The 20,475-nt window shown below is 26.8% G+C and overlaps 3 protein-coding genes across 8 annotated transcripts; 2 read left to right on the forward strand and 1 right to left on the reverse strand.

Moving 5' to 3' along the window:
• The first annotated feature begins 73 nt into the window (after nt 1-73).
• LOC107168681 (peroxisomal acyl-coenzyme A oxidase 3-like) lies at nt 74-12,330 on the forward strand. 4 transcript variants are annotated; one of them, XM_089227263.1, is made up of 17 exons: nt 74-278; nt 463-688; nt 1,314-1,395; nt 5,347-5,481; nt 5,546-5,704; nt 5,766-5,912; nt 5,984-6,131; nt 6,484-6,658; nt 8,370-8,485; nt 8,783-8,946; nt 9,088-9,210; nt 9,274-9,394; nt 10,452-10,691; nt 10,756-10,910; nt 10,975-11,110; nt 11,177-11,331; nt 12,040-12,330. In XM_089227263.1, exons 3-17 carry the CDS (start codon nt 1,321-1,323, stop codon nt 12,133-12,135), a joined length of 2,145 nt encoding a protein of 714 aa, XP_089083389.1. In that variant the 5' UTR covers nt 74-278; nt 463-688; nt 1,314-1,320; the 3' UTR covers nt 12,136-12,330. The 4 variants fall into 4 exon arrangements, with proteins under 4 accessions (XP_089083389.1, XP_089083390.1, XP_089083392.1 ...); XM_089227264.1 differs by lacking the exon at nt 463-688; XM_089227266.1 differs by lacking the exons at nt 463-688; nt 1,314-1,395 and having other exon boundaries at nt 75-278.
• LOC107168694 (beta-1,3-glucosyltransferase) lies at nt 10,978-14,836 on the reverse strand. 3 transcript variants are annotated; one of them, XR_016191635.1, is made up of 12 exons: nt 14,501-14,836; nt 14,318-14,424; nt 14,118-14,200; nt 13,939-14,047; nt 13,525-13,664; nt 13,294-13,459; nt 13,088-13,229; nt 12,880-13,033; nt 12,553-12,817; nt 12,353-12,494; nt 11,405-11,480; nt 10,978-11,336 (listed from the first exon to the last, which is right to left on the reverse strand). XR_016191635.1 is itself a non-coding variant. In XM_015518193.2 (11 exons), exons 1-10 carry the CDS (start codon nt 14,559-14,561, stop codon nt 12,354-12,356), a joined length of 1,368 nt encoding a protein of 455 aa, XP_015373679.1. In that variant the 5' UTR covers nt 14,562-14,836; the 3' UTR covers nt 10,978-11,336; nt 12,353. The 3 variants fall into 3 exon arrangements, 1 of the variants encoding a protein (XP_015373679.1); XR_016191636.1 differs by having other exon boundaries at nt 11,405-11,491; XM_015518193.2 differs by lacking the exon at nt 11,405-11,480.
• A 145-nt stretch (nt 14,837-14,981) lies between these two features.
• Nucleotides 14,982-16,875, forward strand: Idh3g (Isocitrate dehydrogenase (NAD(+)) 3 non-catalytic subunit gamma). The gene is made up of 2 exons (XM_015518177.2): nt 14,982-15,268; nt 15,473-16,875. Exons 1-2 carry the CDS (start codon nt 15,132-15,134, stop codon nt 16,494-16,496), a joined length of 1,161 nt encoding a protein of 386 aa, XP_015373663.1. The 5' UTR covers nt 14,982-15,131; the 3' UTR covers nt 16,497-16,875.
• Nucleotides 16,876-20,475: the final 3,600 nt, after the last annotated feature.

Consider the following 20,475-nt stretch of genomic DNA (forward strand, 5'->3'; position numbering starts at 1 on the left):
AAGCACAAAATATTTATGTGAAAGGTGAAACTGCTATCAGTGTAGTATCAGCACAAAACGACGCAAAACAATATATCAGTAACTTTCCAATATTATTATTATGTAATTATATTAACAGAAAAATCAAGTTATTAAATAGAATAATAGATTAAATAATTTATGATTATTACATTACAAAATATATTGTCATGCAATTATTGTACTTGTGCCTATTGTCTGAAGTACCAAGGAAGTTCAGAAATGAGTTGAAGTTGAGATTTAAGACGACAGACTTATAAGTATGTATTCTGTACATACTCTAGAGTCTAGATTATAGTGACCATTTATAATATTATGCTATACGTCTACCTGTATCCTTGTGAGATTTGAACATACCTTGTCCTATATATTTTATCAATAGTAAAAGCATTGATTATATAAATATATAATAGTCAATTCTATAATCGAGTCTTTACTCTTTAGAGTAAGCAGTAGTTGTAGTACAGACAGTACGGTGCATGTTTATTCGTATTCCTTATTGCTAAATATGACCAGTACAGCGGTATTTGTCAGATGTGTTATGTAAATTCGTAATCGACATTTTTTAAAATGAGACGATAATTAGACAACGAGAACGAGCAACGACCGGAGTCAATCGAACCTACGTGAAAGTTCTTAATTCTTATTGTGTTCCCGTCAAAAAATCTTGGTAATTTTGTAATAATTCATACAAAATATATTTATGTTTTATTATTTGGGGGGGGGGGGGGGGGTCGTAATAAAAATAATCTATTGTAATAAACAAATTTTAGTTTAACTAAAAATTTACTTAAACAAGGTATGTACAAAATAAAATTTATTACAAAATCTATAAGACTGTTTACATATTTCCCGTTAAATTCTAAAAGAATTGAAATTAAATTATTAAAACTAGTTACAGTGTTTCATACTCCCAGTATTACTTATTTTAATTTTTGTAATTAAATAATTAAGTTTTAATTTTTTGTATTTATGATTTGTGTATAAAATGAAATACGTAGGTATACCTAGTATTAACTACAGTAATCATTGATTACATTTGAGTAAAACTAAGAATTTTTAGGTCAATGTTAATTGTTGGTTTTTCTACAATTATGAATATACTATCCTCGATACTATCTATTAGTTAAATCTTTATTTTTCAAATGTTAAATATATAGTATAGGTACTACCTATTACCTATCTAAACAAAACAAAAAGTTATTTTATTTTTAAATATTGATCTTTTAGGTTTTAGAGATTTGCAGTTAGTACTTAATATTAAGTATAAATACCTACTTTAATATTTGTTTTAGTGTCAAAATGTTTTTATTGAAGCGTAGAATAAGACTAAATTATCAACAAAAATTGAAGTATTCAATTATGAATAATAATGAGGTAATTTGTCAAAACAACATTCTACATATATCTACTTAACAATCATCATTGCAGATTAATATTTAATATAATTCTGTTTCATGAAATATTAAAAACATTTTTAACCCTATTACAACTAATTAAGAAGTACCTACCTAACAACTAAATGTTTGAAGTATGAAATAGCTTATATAATTGGTTAATCGTTGGATTTAAAAACCTGTCTGGTAACCAAATAATAGTTAGGAAAAAAATATATTTAGGTTTATTTATTTATATATATTATAAGTAGAGATGAGCCGATACCCCAAAACATAGTTATTGAACTGTATGGTATATCACAATTTACAAATGCTCAGGTTAAGTTACCAATATTAAATAATCATTTATTACTAGGGCAGAGGACTTGTAGCTCTAAAAAAGCTCTAATTTTGCAAGTACTTATGCACTTAAAATTTTTTTACTCAAATGTATATTCCGCAGAACTGACTGAGACTAAATACTAAAATAGTGATTGTTGTCATGTCTAGAAACGTTTTATATATAAATCCTAATCGAATAAAAGCCTGTGTGGTTCGCACAAAGCTGTGATGGTGATGTCATATGTATAGTGTACAACATTAGATCGTTATCACTTTTACGAAAAGCGTGTGCCTGTGAATAATCAAATACCATATTATACTACAAAAAATTAAAATAAATACATTTTTATCCAAACATTTTGACTGTATTGTTTGAAATAAAAATGTCACAGTGGAAAAATCGATTTAAGTTAAATATGTCTCAAAAAGTTAAAATAGCATATAAAAGTGTAAAATATGCCTTTTAAACCAAAAAAAATGCAAAATATGCATTTATAATTTATATGCACAATAAAATTTCAAAACTAGCTTTGTAAAAGCGTGAAATGTATTTGTATCGTACTCTGCTATTTTTGTGACTGTGATGTAAAACAAATATGCAAATACTTCAAGTCCTCTTCCCTATTATTTATTACCATTAATAATCAATGTTTTCACTTTTCTAGCTAATATTTATGTTACCAGTTTTATTATATAGGTATTGGTTAATGGTATCCGTTCATGCTTTTTTTTGCCAAAAATGTTGTTCTTATATTTCCATATATTATCGGGTATTGATTTTATATTGGCAGCATATATTGGAGTATCGGATATTGGTAAAAAGCGGTATCAGCTCATCCCTAATTATAAGTATGTAAAAAATTTGCTACATGGAATACAACATCAAATTATTTGTATTAGGTTTTATATATTAGTAGTTAAATTTGTATTTGTCAATTTAATAGAACAATGACATATGGATTAAGCTTATAACTCATTTGCAATTGTTGGTGAGTACTAGGGCAGTAGGACACTAGGTAGTAGGTGTATTAAATGTTGAAAAACAATCTATCTAATTGTTAGGTAGTAAAGTAGTTTGTCAAATCAAATATTAATCTGAAAAATATTTTATGTCACCTCATTTAACATAATCAGGGCCGTAAGTTCATGCCCTAAAAGATATCTAAATGAGCATGCATTTATGCACTCAAAATTGGAAAAATATGCATTTATATGCACTAAATATCTAAAATTACGCACTTAAAAAATGCTTATTAAAAAAGATCATGAACTATTTTTGAAATGACATGAATTATCCATTCATTTTTCATAATTATATATATATATATATATTTTTTTTTTTTGCAGTTAAATTGAAAAATTATTGACGATCATGTTTTTTTTCAACAAATGTTAATTCTTTCATAGTATTTCCATAATAAAAATACATATTGATATTAAATAAATATAAATAGGGATATCAAAATTATGTATAATATGCCCGATAAAATAGAAATATGCCAAATAGGCATAAACATGCAAAATAAGCACTGAATACAACTTAGCAAGGCTGATATTCAAATGCATGAACTTATGAACCCTGATCATAATATACTGGAGATATACCACTTTTATATACTTATTCAAATAAACTCCATTACAAATATGGCCATCTTCAATTAAAACATTTATTTTGCTTTACAGACAATTTGAACTATTCTAATCTAGTAACCTCTGCATAAATTATGCAAATGAACTTTGCATAATGTAGACACTTGTTTAGTATACAATTAAACTATATATTTTGTTTAAGTATAATCAGTATAGATAAATATAAATTGTATTCTCATGATAAAGTCAAGGAAATAAATATTTTGTTTTAGTTTCTGGATCAATGAATAACAAATATTTTTTGAATAAGTGCTTAGAAAGTAAACATTATTAAAGTATTAGGTACAATAAACTAAACTTAGTTTAATTAGATTACAGAGATTAAATATCTTCCTATTGACCAACAACATCAAGATATTTATAAGAATTAACTCCCCAACAAATTTTTTTTCTTCAAAGCAAACTTAATATTTATTCTATTTAGTTCTGGGTCTAGGATTTTTTTTCCTGTTGGAATCAAAGCCAGGGAGGAATATTTAGGTTCCTATTGCTGCATCGCAAGGTACATAAAAAAAAAATTTAGACTAGGATTATCCTTTAATATCAACAAATATACGTAGTGTTTTTTCTTATGAGTGAATCTTACCTACCTATTTTATTATTTTTAGTTTTTCAGTGATACTTTTCTCTAGCCGCTTACTTCACCCAAAACCTCGGATCTTTTAGTTTCAATTAATCGTTTTGGGTTTAAAACCCAAAATCTTTTCAAATTTACTGCCAATCGAGTTCAGATTACATTTTTAGTAAACAAAGCCAGGTGTTAGAACAAAAATTTTATAAATAAATAGTTTTGAATGATATGTTTAAAAAAAAGAATATTAATAAAAATTAATTAATACCTAATACATTTAAATACATTTAATATATTATCAAATAAATACAGTAGTGAACGTAATAGTTGTAATATATTGGTTCAGAAGTTACCAAATGTTGGAAAATTTTGAAATATATACAAGATGTCTCGCGAAGATTTAACCATTGCATCTATTGAGATAAAAAAATATATCATACATCTGTTTTTTTTTATTAGACTTACATAGACTAATGCTGCATAACCTAACTTAGCCTATTTTTTAATTTTTGAAAAAAATAAAGATACCTATTTTATAGAGTTTATTTTGCTGAAAATTTTGACCTTTCAACATTTTATTTTTATTAATTACAAGGTTTTTAATAATTTTTTCAGTTAATTGATAAAATTACAATAAAACTGGTTTTTATCCAGCGGTGAGTCCCCCTCTATGGCTAAATGGTATATCTTCATGGAACACTGTATTTATATTTTATAATATTTAATATTAGATTTCTATAAAACAGAAGTATATGATACAGTTTATTTTATTTTGTGTTATCTACTATATTGTACAATTATTACTTTGGTATTTTTGTATTTATGTAAAATTTAGTACAGTTCTCAGGTCATTATTGAATTGTTTTATCATTATCCATGATAATAATTATGATTGTACATGACTACAACACTTTTACTTTAAGTTACCTGTTACCTCAAATATAGCAATCATGAATAAAACAAAAAAAAAAAAAATGTCTTTTGTATGTTACTAAAATTTTTAAAATTTTCCAAAATGGGCTGTAGTGCCAAAAAAATCTTGAAATTAGCTTATTATTTTTATGATTAATTTTATTGTTTTAATTAATTTTAACTGATTTATTAAATATATATATTTTTTATATTCTTATTCAAAACAGGTTATTTAAAAAAAATTTATATTTGGAATATTTTTCCTAGATTCATGTGTCTATATCCATAAGTTAATCATCATGTCCATGACTAAATATACATAACTCACTTTAGAATTTAGATACTATATTATCTAATACCTATTACTTAATTAATAGTGATACAAACTAACATGTTTCTATTAAAAACTAATTTAAAATTTAAAATAAGTTTTTTTCTTGTCACTAAGTATTTTTTAATAATTCAAAATCATAATAGATCACAATGAATACGTGCTCTGATATATTAAAAGACTTTGAATCTGGACCACTAGATGTTTATAGAAAACAGGCTACAATCAACTGGAAAAAAATGCGGGTTTTCATAGAATCTGAAGAGGTTTTACGATATAAAGTATATAATTTATTAATTTAATTTAAATATATTTTTTGATGCTATAATGTTGTACTCATTTTAGATGAGAGCTTGGAAAACGTTTGAATGTGATCCATTATTTAAACATTCTAATGAAACTTTACCATTAGACGAACAACGAAGATTAGCATTATTAAGAATGTATAAAATTGTAGAATCAAAAGTATTTCCATTTGAGGAAATAATGTCTAGTCCTAGACTGGTAAATACAGCTAAAAATAATATTATATATTTTTTGTTTAAAATAAAATATGATGTTATAGGCATTGGCAAAAATAGTTGCAATGTTTCAGTATTGTCCGTCTGTTGCAATAAAAGTTGGATTGACTTTTGACATGTTTTCTAATGTAATATTTAGTATGGACAATGGAAGAAATTCGAGTCTGTATGAAAACGCTCAGGAAGGAAAAGTAAGATTTAACCAAACAATATTATAGTGTTATGTAACATTTTTACAAAAGTAATTGACTTGGTGTTTCAGATTCCTGGTTGTTTTGCACTTACAGAAATTTCACATGGTACTAATACTAAAGAAATGAGAACTACAGCTTTTTATGACGACAAATTAAAACAATTTATTTTACATACTCCTGATTTTGAAGCAGCAAAATGTTGGGTTGGTAGTTTAGGTATGCTATATTACTAAGCTTTCAATAGAAATATATTTTATTTATTTTTTATTACCAATTTAAAAATGGTTTTGTTTTGACATTCAATACATTTAAAGTATTGAAAACAATTCAGCTATATTAAATTTAATGTAAAAGTACATTGATGATTGACAAACTATAGAACTTAAAGACAAACATCATTAAATTTGCATTATCTTGTTAGTTCTTTACTATATCTATAATTATATAAAATATTTGAAAACTTCTTTCTCACATATGAGTTTAAAAAAAATAAAAATTAAAGAACATAATAATTTAATTTAAACAATAAAATAATTTCTATGAATGAAAATTAAAAAATGTAATTTAGGTAAATCAAGTACACATGCAATAATATGGGCAAAATTAATCATGAGTAATGGCGATGATCATGGATTACATGCATTTGTAGTTAATATTCGAGATCCAAAAACAATGTTACCATATTCTGGAATCATAGTTGGTGACTTAGGAGAAAAAGCCAGTTTAAATGGTGTTGATAATGGGTAATTTGATTTATTTTATAACCATACATTATTACAAGGATTCCCAATCATTTTTACTTGATGGCATACTTGGTCTTTTGACCATTTAATTTATTAAAAGGTTACGTTTATCTGAATAATTTAAATAAAATAAACAATCAAAATACGAAATAAAAAAGAATATAATATATTTTAATAACTACAAATTTAATATGATTTATTTCATAAGTAGGACTGGGTTCAGATGTACTTTGCATTGTCTTCTAAAGCTGACTGTGCGATGATCGTCTGGTCACAAATTTATTTTATGTACTTATGATTGAAAATAAGAAAGTTTATTTTGGATTTTTTAGTTTTAAGGCAATTTTCTTAATTTTTTATGGCATTTTAGAGTTTTTGTAGCATTTTTTGAGTTTTTGGAAACCAAGTATGAATTTAAAATTTTATCTTGAAATTTTTACACCAACATGGTTTTTATATAAATATAACAGATTATAAGTAGGTAGGTACTCATAATTCGTGTTATATTATTGGACAAAGTTTGAGTAACCACTACCTACATTTCCTGTTAAATAATCTTAAATCAGTAAAATCAACGTACTATGATATTGTTCGACTTTCAGTATGAGTTTTGTCGTCGTAACACCGTTTTATTACTCTCCTTGACATTTTTTTGGGTTTTTTAGGGCATTAAAATCTTGATAGTAAATTTCAATAAAGATAAATATATTTAAGAGGACGCTATACCCGCATGTGTTGTCTCCGTCTTATAAGTGCGTAACATAACAAATTTTACGCTCAGCAGATCACGCATAACTCGGTTGTTTAAAATTTAGAATGAGTTGACCTCTTATAAAAATTAAAGGTAATATTATTACGGAGAGCTTCTCATAGGCTTTTTATTATATTTTAATCTTAAAGTGAGTTTTGAGTATTTTAGATATATAAAAAATTTATAATTTTAAAATATTCATTGCTCGCTTTAAAATAATAAAGCCTATGAGAAGCCCTCCATAATAATATTAGCTTTAATTTTTATGAGGTCAACTCACTCTACATTTTAAACTAGTGGGGAGCTAAATGTGATCTGCTGAGCGTAAAACTTGTTATGTTATGTACTTGTAAGACAGAGACAAGACATGCAGGTTAGGGTAGGGACATAATAAGAAAAAAATTATATGGTATACTTTTGTTGGGAAATTCTTAATGTTATAATATGGTTGAGAATCCCTGCATTTAACTAAATAAGTTAAGAGGATGTCAGCACACTATTTTTTTTTATCTCTCTGACCCATGCTCAACATAACCAAACTCATTGTGCTGAATCATTTTTCTATGTTTTTAAGTCATCTTAGATTAAAATCACCTATAACAAAAAAGATACCTAGAGAATATAAATATAATAAATATAAATATTTTTGATGGAATGACATCAATATGTCTAAATATTGTCTCAAAACAATTTAAACATCATTTGTTTATTTCGAAAGTTGAATACAAAATTAAGTATAATATTGATATGCCATGCCCTCAAAAATATTATTCTCTATCTTTTTTGTAATGGTTAATTTTACTCTTTGATACTTAAAAACACAGAAAAAACGATTCTGCTTAAAAGTGTTTTGTTTATGTTGTGTGTGGGCCAGAGAGAGAAAACAAATAGTGCACTGACATCCTCTTAATACTGTTTTTATAATACATATATTGTAATAATAACAAATTGTTTTGATAGGTTTATAATGTTTAACAAGTTTTGTATACCAAAAGAAAATTTACTGAGTAAAACTGGAGACATAAATGAAGATGGGAAATATGTTTCACCATTCAAGGATAAATCAAAACGATTAGGTAATGTAATATGTATTATATGTAGTATACACTTTAATAATAATTTATTTATAACAATCATAGCCTATAGTTTTATAAACTATCATTATTAAACATTGAGGTATACAGGGTTATTCACCAATCATAAGCATGACATGATTTTCCTCTAATAATAAATTTATTCTAATATTTATTTTTGAAATTTTTAAAAAACATTCTATAACTTTGTATATATTTGAAATTGTTTTTAACAATATAATATTATATAATCTGAATTATGTCTATGTCATTATTAAAGTTATCTAATTATATTTACAGGAGCTTCTTTAGGCAGCTTATCAGTTGGACGATTAAGTATTGTTAATATATGTGTAGCATACATCACAAAAGCTGTTCCAATAGCTATACGATATACAGGGGTTAGGAAACAGTTTGGACCTCCTAATGGTGATGAATTGCCAGTCTTAGAGTATCAATTAGTAGTAAGTGTAAATTATAAACTTATTTAATTTTTTTTCACATTACAATTTATATTTACTATCTTTTGATACTCTGTACTGATGTAAATTATAATTTATTAATTATTTTTAAATCTGTAAATTATTTAAACTGTTTAATTTTAGCAATGTAGATTGATCCCCAATTTGGCTGCTGCATATGCCTTAAAAATCTATGGCGATTATGTGGCTAATGTGTATGAATCATTTCTAATTGAGATGTTTACTAACAGTGGTTCAGAAAAAATTGTAATAAAAATATATTATTCAAACAATTTAAAATATTTTAATGTATATGTTATTTATGTTTAGAGATTGCTTGGCATAGAAATACATGCAATATCTAGTTGTACTAAACCTATTGCTGCGTGGACATGTCGAGATGCAATACAAGAATGTAGAGAAGCATGCGGTGGTCACGGTTATTTAAAAGGTATTACAACCCACATTTATGTGTTGTCTCCATCTTACGATTGCGTAATTAATAAAATTAATGTTAAGAGGACACCATACCCACATTTATTATTTCAGTCTTACAAACGCGTGACATAGCAAATTTATTTCGTTAGCTTAAAAATTAGAGCTTTTATAAAACTTGATGGTAAAAACATTATTTGTGATTTGTTGGAAGTTTTTTACAATAATTCATTTTTTAAGTGAGTTATGATCATTTTTATTTTTACAATTTATTATACACGCACAGTGGTGTAGATACGATTTTTTTCTGGGGGGGGGGGGGTTTAAAATATATTTATGACACAAATTACAAGTTATAAGTTAAACTAAACATATTAGTATTATATAAGTATCACAGAAGATAAAATACCAATATAAAAAGTTTTTTTGGGGTGGTTGGGGGGTGTGGGTGGAAACCCCTTACACTCCCCCCCCCCCACGGTAACTACGCCACTGTACACGCATAATTCACTTAAAAACTGAATTATTGTAAATAAAACTTCCAACAAAACACAGATAATGTTCTTACCATCAAGTTATAATAGGTTTATTCACTCTAATTTTTAAGCTAACTGAATGAGACGTGAACTGATGAGCATAAATTTGTTGTTATGTGTTTGTAAGACTGAGATAACAAATGCAGGTGTGGCATCTTCTTAAACTTTGCTAGTTTTTATAATATATAAATTAACCTATGATTAAATTAAACATTCTGTTTAGTAAGATGTTTTTTCTTGATATTTTAATTTTATTAGCATTTTTAAATTTAAATTTTTACTGTAAACAGCTTTAAAATTAAAATATTTAAAAGAAAAACATCCACAACAGAAGACAGAAAATATTCTAACCTTTTAGTTTAATAAAGGTAATAGATTAAAAGTACATCAAGACTAACAAAGCGAAACGTGGGGTATATTTAGTATGGAATGATGCACGCTAAGATAAACCATCACATGCAGATGATACAGTCTTTTGAAATATTCAATGTAATTTATTTTTTATAAATCCTTAATTGTATAAAATTGTATTATTAGCTGCTGGGCTTAGTGAACTACGTAATGCAAATGATGCTAATTGCACTTACGAAGGTGATAATAATGTATTAATACAACAAACAAGTAATTGGCTATTAAATATCTGGAAAAAATTGCTGAATGGAAATAAAAGTTGTTGTGATACTCCATTGGGTACTATAGAGTTTCTTAAAGATGCCAAAACTATACTTAATGAAAAATTCAAACTATCTAGAGTAGATGAAGTATTCACACATATGCGTGAGTTTATTATTTTAAATAATTTTTTATTTAATATTATAAGTGATTTTACTGGTCCACTTAGATTTACTATCCTGTTTCCAATGGATGATATGCTATCTATTACGACAGACTTATGCACAATTGCAACTATTAAAAGATAATAAAAAAGATTTATTTACAGCAAAAAATGATTCCCAGATGTTCTTTGCTAGGGATCTGTCAATAGTATTTGCAGAAGTAAATTTGTTATATTTAAACTACTTAAATTGTGTGTCTTATAAATATTAAAATCTATTTTCAGTACTTAATTTTAAAAAAGTTTATTGAAACAACATCATCTCCAAATTTAGATTATGCACATAAAGTAGTATTACATAAACTTGCTTCACTTTATGGATTTTGGCTAGTTGAAAAACATTTGTCAATTATGTATGAAGGTATATTATGATTAAAAACATTAAATATTTAAAATATTAACGATTATTACTTATTTTAATTAATAGGTGGCTATGCTAATGGGCCATTAGCATCTGTAATAGTTAAAGGATCCATAATAGATTTATGTTCAAGTCTTAAGAATGAAGCAGTTTCACTTGCTGATGCTATAGTGCCTCCAGATTTTATACTTAATTCAGTATTGGGCGCTTCAAATGGACAGGTAAACTACAAATTAAAAATTAATATCAATATTAAGATGTATACAATGTTGAAGTTAATAGTTTAACACCTACTAGTAAATAATACTTTATATATAATTTTAATAAACTCCATTCCATAAATGCAGTTCTGTGCTCTTCAAGTATCCTCCTATAACATTTCTTGATTTGATATGACATATTAGCAATAATGAGAGGATTAGGAAATGTGATAAGTGTTGAACAAATTTTTGTTATTAGTTATTACTTATTACTGATAGTAATTTAAAATTGTATTAATATTGTTATGCTTTAATTGTTTATTAATACAACCTTTTAATGGATTTTATAATTTAGATCAGTGATTCCAAAGGGTCAGGGCCGTAGCTGGAACAAATTTTCTGTGCTGATGGGGGGGGGGGGGGGGGGTTAAATCAAATAATATTTTCATTTTAAGTAATTAAAAAAACACTTATTTAAAAAAAAATATCATATTTTACTATGTTAATGCTTTATAATTATTTTAGAGTAAATTTAAAAGTTGCAAAATATTTCGGTGGGGGGGGGGGATGAACCCCATATATGGCCTTGCTAAGGGTTAAACTTGTGGATTGCGACCTATTTTTGTTGCAACACAAATATTAACTTAAAATTGTTTATAATATATGATTGATTTATTCACTAATTTTCGATTTTTTAAAACATAAATTAAAAATTATTGTACTATTTAGGTTTATGATAATTTGAAAAATGTATTATTTGAAGATAAATTTACATTTGAAAGACCTACTTGGTGGACAGAGATAGCAGTACGATCAAAATTATAAATTTTAAATTTTAAATAATAACTTTTTAAAGATATATGGATGCAGAATTAAACTATTGGACTTGTGAATTTGCCTAGTTTTGTTTAAGTTTTTTTTTTTTTATTTTATGTCAAAGGTTCTTTTCATTTAAATAACTATTAAGTATTATTATTTTTATCTGTATTTTTGTTTAAAAAAAAACTGGTTTTATATTTATTTGTGTTTATAAATGTATTACCCTAAAGCTCATTGTGCCCAAAAGAAGAATCTTGATAAAGCCAATGACGATAAACTTCTATCGGATCTATCATCCAATGTTTATGGAAAGAAACCATTGGATAAGATTCCAAATACTCGTCAGCATAATCTTGTGGTCTAGCCTATAAAAAAGTTAAAGGTATGAAACAACAGTATATCTATGGTTCATAATTACTGAACTTGATGGAATACTGGAGAATGGACCACTGTAGCATTTAAAGCTTTCAAACACATGCCTAATACCATATCATCGGGTGCATCAAGTGCATAACATTGACAAGTGGTCAATTTATGCACTAATGCAACATGAAATATAATACCTCCTCCACCTGTTAGATAATTGTATCCTAAAGACTGATCTCCTCGAATATTATAACCGTATCTTTGACCAAGTGCAATTTGCTGACCATTCCAGCAACTCAGTATTGATGCTAACCGAGGAACACTAAATGTTTAAATTGGAATGTTGGATAAATTTTTGTATAATTTATTGTGCAATTGTACCACCTTAAAAGCGTATCATCGTCTGTTAATGCAATCCATTTCACAGCTTTATTTGACAAAAGCTTTTTAGATAAGTATTTGAAAATTGTGATGGTCTTAAGACAATGTCCTCTTTCAGTATTTGGTACATCTAATACAGTAGTTGGTATAGTATCATCTGAAATATTAAAAATTAAAAAAAAAAATGCATAATTAACAGCTTATTAAATACCAAGTTTATCACTAAAATATTCAATGTGCACAGCATCTCGGCCCCAAGTAGATTGTAACACTGGAACTCTGTCTGAATGAAATTTACTGCAAGTTTTCACAGCAAAATATATCGAATCTTTTGTCACTTTTCCATAACGTGTCTTTCAATCAAAATAATTGTTTTTATGATAGGTATTCAAATACATGTACATTATATATACTTACACATTCACTCCTATCAGACAAAGGATGAACAATGCAATCTGGTGAAAGTTTCAAACAAAACTTCAAAGGTAGATGCTGCATTTTTTGATTAATTGCTAATGATAACTCATAAGATGCATCAATTGAAAAATCTGAACTCAAAGTGTCTACATTTGAATTTGCAATACTATAAACATTTCATAAAAAGTAAATTGTACATCAAAAATTTATACAAAGCAAATTTAAACAAACTTTTTTAATAGTTCAGCAGACATTACAAATCCTGCAGCAAACAACGGGTAAGAAACCCTTTTATCTTCATTTTCTTCAAATGCATAATGATGAATTATTGTAGGATGTTTATCTTTAACACCATATCCCATCCATACAGACTATAGAATGTCATAAAAATAGATAAATTATATAATATACTGCAAAAAACTATGTAAATACCTATTCATAATTTAATAATGATTGATGTTAACATCAAGACAATTAGTTGGATAAGAGAAATCTAGCTGGATTGTCATCTTTAACTAATATTAAAACAGTATATTTATATGAAGTAAATTAATTTAATAAGAATAAAATAACGGAAAACAATTATTAGTTAGCTATATTGGTTTTGAGTTAATTAGAATGAATGCTACAGTTATTTATACTTACTTCATTAGAGTTCTTGTTTTTCAAAAACAATTGTAAATTGTCATAATTCACATAAGCGTTTTCTTCACAAAATAAAAACCACTTTGCATGTTTATTATTTTTGTATAATCTAAATATTAAAACAAAAAATACAAATCAAAAAATATAAATAATTTGGCACAAATTTCTTAGTTTCTTACATTTTTATAATTGGGATAATAGTCCAACTTCCAGGTCCTGGAAATTGTTCATGAAGCATATATACTCGACCTAACCGTGGCTCCTAAATGGTTAACAATTTCATCAAGGTTTCGTACCAAATTCAAAATATTTAAGATATTTAATCAGGTAATTTAAACAATTAATTAGTTATGCAATAAATTATACATATTGTACTGACTTCAATTGATTTTGTTTGCTTCAAAATATTATTTTTTAATCTGAGTGCTTGTTCTATGTTGTAGTCGTTTTTTTGACTCAAAATTGTAATAACTATTTCCGAAGTTTCTGTAACAACATTATTTTGGCTAACAGTATGATCTCTTAATATAATTATCAATTGTTTAAGGAAAAATAAACTAACCGAGTTTCTGAGAGATAGACAAAATATATAGACAAATAAAATAAATTCCATTTATAAACATGATAATTATATTGGTAAATACTAAATAATGTTTGTGTAAATAACATAAAAAGCTATTCAACAAAAATCGAACATATTTGAATTTTAAAATCTAAATTATGTGTCAAATGAATTTTAAGATATTAAGTAGGTTATAATTAATAAGTATGATAGGTATTCAATTTAAATATACACATAATTTATTTCGAATCTCATTAATATAATCGAAATTCAAATTTATTTAGAAATGCTTAATGCAACAGTTAAATTGTTTTACCGAGTATCTACAAGATAATAAATACCGAAAATAAATTATATAATAATATACTTGCAAGTTGCAATATAATAACTCACTATCTGTGATAGTATTATCTTATAGTATTGATTATTACAGGTTGTTGACTACTGTTATCATTAAAAAATTATAAAAACATTAAACGACTAAACAGCTGGATCCTCGTACGAAGTGCGAACATTTTTTAAACCTCTAAAAGTTTCATTTTACTTTATTTTTTTGAGTGTTCAAAGACAATTTATACTAGCTGTAGACTATTACTTTTTTTTTCAAGTCGACCGTGTAAGGTTATCCAATATGTTGGCTATTTTTTCAAAGTGTACTTTGCCTAAAAAAGCAGGTTCGCATACCGTTCGCCAGCTGTCGTCGGTCAATTTCGATATCCAACATAAGCATCCCCAGGCTCGAAGACAAGTTGGATTGCCCAGAGCCAGGTAATTTCCAGTTCAAGTCGTGTACGATCAATATATTAACAATCGTAGTATGATAACTGAATGCTTCGGTTTAATCTTTTATTGTCAGTAATCATTATTGTATGACATTGTTGGATTGGGGGAACCTAAAACTGTTGAATTGAAATCCAATACTTAGAGTTTTTGTTGTTTTCAGTCAGTTTTTATAGTATTTATTAATTATAGATATGGAGGAAGAAATGCAGTCACTATGTTGCCAGGTGGAGGCATTGGGCCAGAGCTGATGAGTTATGTAAAAGAAGTCTTTTTACACGGTGGTGTACCTGTCGATTTCGAAACAATTCAAATTGATCCACAAAGTGATAATAATGATGATCTGCAATATGCCATTATGTCTATCCGTAGAAACGGCGTGTGTATTAAAGGTAACATTGAAACACGCAGTCTCGATACTGCAATCATTTCACGTAATGTTGCCATACGTAACGAACTTGATTTATTTGTGAATGTCATAAATGTTCAGTCATACAATAACATACCGAGTCGCCACAAAAATGTTAATGTTATTGTTATACGTCAAAATACTGAAGGTGAATATGCAATGTTAGAACATGAAAGTGTCGAAGGTGTGGTCGAATCCATGAAAGTTATTACTATAGAAAATTCTACAAGGTTGGCTCGTTACGCATTTGAATTAGCAAAAAACAATGGTCGCCGTAAAGTTACAGCAATTCACAAAGCCAATATTATGAAATTATCAGATGGACTATTTTTGGAAACTTGCAAAAATATGTCATTAAATTACCCAGATATTAAGTTTGAACACATGATTATTGACAACTGTTGCATGCAGTTGGTGTCTAATCCTCATCAGTTTGATGTGATGGTTATGCCTAACTTGTATGGTTCAATTGTGTCAAATGTAATATGCGGTCTTGTTGGTGGTGCTGGCCTAATATCGGGAAGAAACTATGGTGATCATTATGCAGTTTTTGAGCCAGGTACCAGAAACACTGGTTCATCTATTGCAGGAACCAACACTGCAAATCCAGTGGCAATGTTAAGTGCATCTGCTGATATGTTAGAACACTTGGGTCACAAAAGACATTGTGAAATGATCAGAACAGCCATATCTAAGACTCTTAATGAAGACATGGTACATACAGCTGATTTAAATGGTACTGCCAAAAGTACTGATGTTGTACATAATGTTATTAAACATGTGAAAAGCATTGCGGGTAGAATATAATTATTTTTTTTTATTGAATTGTTATTTGAGACATTTTTAATTATGATTGTTTTTGAAGATAAATACTGAAAAAATACAATTTTACCTGATATCCTAAACACCCACTTTTTCTAGTATTAAATTACTAGTCATTACCTAAATAATATATTATTAATGATTTAATAATATGTTTTTATTATTTAATTTAACTAAGTTTATTAAACTAAGAATTAGTGAAGGTATGCATGAGAGCATTGTGCATTGTATTATGTATATGGTATAGTACAACAATTATTTAGATTTTAATAAATTTAACAAAAAATAATTTTTAAGATTTTAATAAATGTAACAATACAATAATATTGTTTTGATTTTAATAATAAATATTACTATTTAATAATTGGCTATTCTCATATATTCTCATAAATTAATCATGGAATACTTATAAAATAATTTTAAATGTAATGATTTGTGTTTTTAGATATCAATAATTAATCTATACAATACTGTGATTTATTTACAGTATCATTATATTCATTACATTTTTACTAAACACATTTTTTGCAAACAATCAAAAAAATAAGAGTATTTTAAAATTGACTATTACATTTGCATAGTTTTAATACTTAACTCCCCCGGTAAGTAAACCAAAAATAAAATATTAATGATTTGAGGATAAAATTACAATTGAAACAAATTATACTTAACAACATTTTTATGTATTATAAATTCATATAAAATCAGTTAAAACTAAATATTGTATGTGGTATTTTGTCATAATTCACACACAAGCAACACAATTTTATTAACACAATTATTATTTTTCAAATCTTTTTGTATATTTAATTTTTCTTAATATGTTTTTAGTGATTTTTGACATATCAAAAACTAGGATATATTTATTGAAAACATGTTTCATTGCTCATAAGTGGTAACAGAAACAAAATAAATGTTCGCTATGCAAAATTTTCATGTTTAAACAACAAAACTTATATAAATATAGGTAAGGTTTGGTTGTTATACCTATTAAATTATTATTTATGGACTGGAAAAAATTTAAATAAAATTGCTTTACAATTATGAAACATAATTTTAATTATTTTTATATTTAATCATTTGTGTATTCAAAAATTCTTCATTTTCACATATTTTAAATTTTTTTACTATTTATTTGACTTCGACTTCGTATTGTTAATATGTGTCTTTTTACGTTTTTTAGTACATAAATTTATTTCAGAAGTTTCAAAGTCCTGTTTGATAAATAATACCTAGTCTAAAACTCGTACAGTAATATCAATTACGGATTTATGAAAATGTAATTTTATAATTAGATATAATAGGGACGCAATTTGTGGATAGTCGAATAGAAAAACCTGTATTCGCAACTCGTAGGTATGTCACTTATCGCTTATTTGGGAGCCAATAATTGCATATTATTTAAATGCAGTCGTTTATTATAAGTACCTACATAGCTGCAGTAGTATGAAATATTAATTATAAACCATAATATTCTACTTAGGTATACTTTACTCTACCGTAGGACCAGGCTGGCCAGCATACATACAATGATCAAACCAAACTAATGTATATAATTAAATGGTTTCGTCGATGATCGATCGCAGCATCTTTAACAGGATATACGTTTGCTTTTCGGACCGATAACCAGAAATTAATATTCTTCGAGGGTTGTATACTATTATTATGATAATAACACGCTTCTATAGCAGTGGCATATTTACGATTTTACTACATAGAAGAGGGTGGAATTTTATTGAACATCAATAAAATATAAACGTTTTAATTTTATTGGTCATTACGGTTGTATAATTTGTTACACGTGTATTGAATATGTACATATGATATTCGTACATAGAAACACTGTCCAACTGCCCATGCAGAGGATCGATCCTCACGATCCCCTATATATGTTGTAGAAACATAATAAGCACGTTACACTGCATGCGTTCAAAATATTTTATTGTGATTTATAGTTTAATTGAAGTTCGTACCTACTAAATAGCTGAAACATAATGATGGGATACCTATAATGTCAGTAATATATACATCACATATATTTGTGCAGATTGGCTGGACAGACTTTATGTCTTCAAAAATAAAAACACATGTAGACCATGGTACTAGCTGAATGCATCGCCTGCTGTTGACTCGTATTCAATAGGAAATCGGAATATCCCAGGCCGCAATTTACGTACATTTCAAATATACCCGGGAGCATATATCCGAACCCTAACTGAGCTGGGGGCACTAGTGCACGAATCCGGTTAGACTCCGTAGTGCGCGTCTTCACTACGTTCCCTAACTGATTTAGGGCGCACTATTAAATATTCGTGTAAAAGCATAGTTTTGTACCTATATTAATTATATTTACATAATAATACATTAAATTACGAACCATACAATATTGTTATATATAATACTATCGAACTATGTATTTATAATAATATAATGTACATTGTATCCAGGCTCTGATTTACGCATGTGCAGGCGGTGCACTACATAGACATAATAATATATTATTATGTCTATGGTGCACTAGCACAGGTCCCCCAAAAATAGCAATATATATGCTAGATTACTATTTTTAGACTTTAATGATACTAATTTCCAACATATAAAGTACGTAGGTATACTGTCAGTCTTATCGATAAACTTTTCCCATCCAAGCAATCTTTAAGTGTCATATAATTATCTTTTTTATTTGAGCTCGATTTTTTTTGAGCTATTTATAGACCACTGAAATTTTTGATTTTTCTGAGAATTTTTTTTTGGAATGTGAATAGGAAAATTTTGGATTGCCAAAATAACTTGAAAATTTAATATAAGGTTCCTTATGAGTTGTTCTTATTGTAGTTAAAAAAAAATCAAAAATCGTTAGTCACATTTTTTTTTATAAGCGTTAATAGTTAAAATTTTTACGAAATATTTCAAAATCGCCAAAATTTGATAGTAATTTTGAAGTTGAAAAATCATAAATTTTTTTGTGTCTATATCTAAGGATAAAAAATAAAAAAACATTAAGTTTTTTCCATTAGTTTTCCTTCAAGTAGCTATAGAGAAAACTCGAATCGTCATTATAGGAAAAATGTTATGAGCGATTTGATGCTACGATTTGTGCTCAATCGATTTTAAATATTTTTTATTATTCAAAAAGTATAAGTCGTAGATCTTGACGTACCTAGTAAGTTAGGTACAAAAAAAAAATGTACTAACGACATATATTGTATTATAGTTATAACTTTTATATAATTATAGTATGTGTGTTGTGAATATAGTTTATATATACTAATTACTAATGTACCTATGTACAAGCCTAATATTTTAAGTTGTATATAGCATATATATGTATATTATGATCACAATATCGTATGGTTCGTAATTTAATGTATTATTATGTAAACAGTGGCGTGTATCCAAAAAAAAAATTGGTGTTGCTCAAATAATTTTAGATGATCTAACCCTTATACTTTTGTTATACCTAGTACCTACCGATATAATGTTGCTAAATTGTATTCCTATTATTTAATCTAATACTAATTTAATTTAGTAAATTACATTTTTGCACTAGTTGTGCATCGGTTTTGAAAAATTATATAAATAAAAAAAAGCGGATAAAAAGGGTATCGCTCTGCTGTACATTAAGGGGGGGGGGTGGACCTCTGACTAGGGTGATAGATATCATTGTATACGAAAAACGATTCTTAACGGAGATGATTTGTCAGTCTAGGATATAGGTATTATATAAAATATTATTATATATTCTATTTTGAAACAAATATTTTATTTTTCAATTAGGACGCATTTTGTATAAGACAATAAGGCATGGTTAATCAATTTTTCCAAAAACATTGCATGTAGTTATCATAATTCAAGATACCTTATATAGTTATATTATATCATAGATGATATACATATACCTGGTTTGAGGATAAATCGTTATCGTTACGCTATTTCGTAAAAATTTAAAATTCAAACTAACATA

Source organism: Diuraphis noxia, unplaced genomic scaffold (assembly GCF_037042655.1).
Source record: "Diuraphis noxia isolate RWA-SAM2 unplaced genomic scaffold, SU_Dnox_SAM2 contig0004, whole genome shotgun sequence".
NCBI lineage: Eukaryota > Metazoa > Arthropoda > Insecta > Hemiptera > Aphididae > Diuraphis > Diuraphis noxia.

What these genes read in the sequence shown, in the direction of transcription:
- LOC107168681 (XM_089227263.1), top strand. Translation starts at nt 1,321, where the DNA reads ATGTTTTTATTGAAGCGTAGAATAAGACTAAATTATCAACAAAAATTG. An exon ending in AAGAGGTTTTACGATATAAA is followed by an intron (nt 5,482 to 5,545) that starts GTATATAATTTA and finishes TACTCATTTTAG; the next exon opens with ATGAGAGCTTGGAAAACGTT. An exon ending in TGGTCACGGTTATTTAAAAG is followed by an intron (nt 9,395 to 10,451) that starts GTATTACAACCC and finishes TTGTATTATTAG; the next exon opens with CTGCTGGGCTTAGTGAACTA.
- LOC107168694 (XM_015518193.2), bottom strand. Translation starts at nt 14,561, where the DNA reads ATGTTTATAAATGGAATTTATTTTATTTGTCTATATATTTTGTCTATC. An exon ending in GTCTATCTCTCAGAAACTCG is followed by an intron (nt 14,425 to 14,500) that starts GTTAGTTTATTT and finishes ATGTTGTTACAG; the next exon opens with AAACTTCGGAAATAGTTATT. An exon ending in AGCAAACAAAATCAATTGAA is followed by an intron (nt 14,201 to 14,317) that starts GTCAGTACAATA and finishes TTAACCATTTAG; the next exon opens with GAGCCACGGTTAGGTCGAGT.
- Idh3g (XM_015518177.2), top strand. Translation starts at nt 15,132, where the DNA reads ATGTTGGCTATTTTTTCAAAGTGTACTTTGCCTAAAAAAGCAGGTTCG. An exon ending in GTTGGATTGCCCAGAGCCAG is followed by an intron (nt 15,269 to 15,472) that starts GTAATTTCCAGT and finishes TATTAATTATAG; the next exon opens with ATATGGAGGAAGAAATGCAG.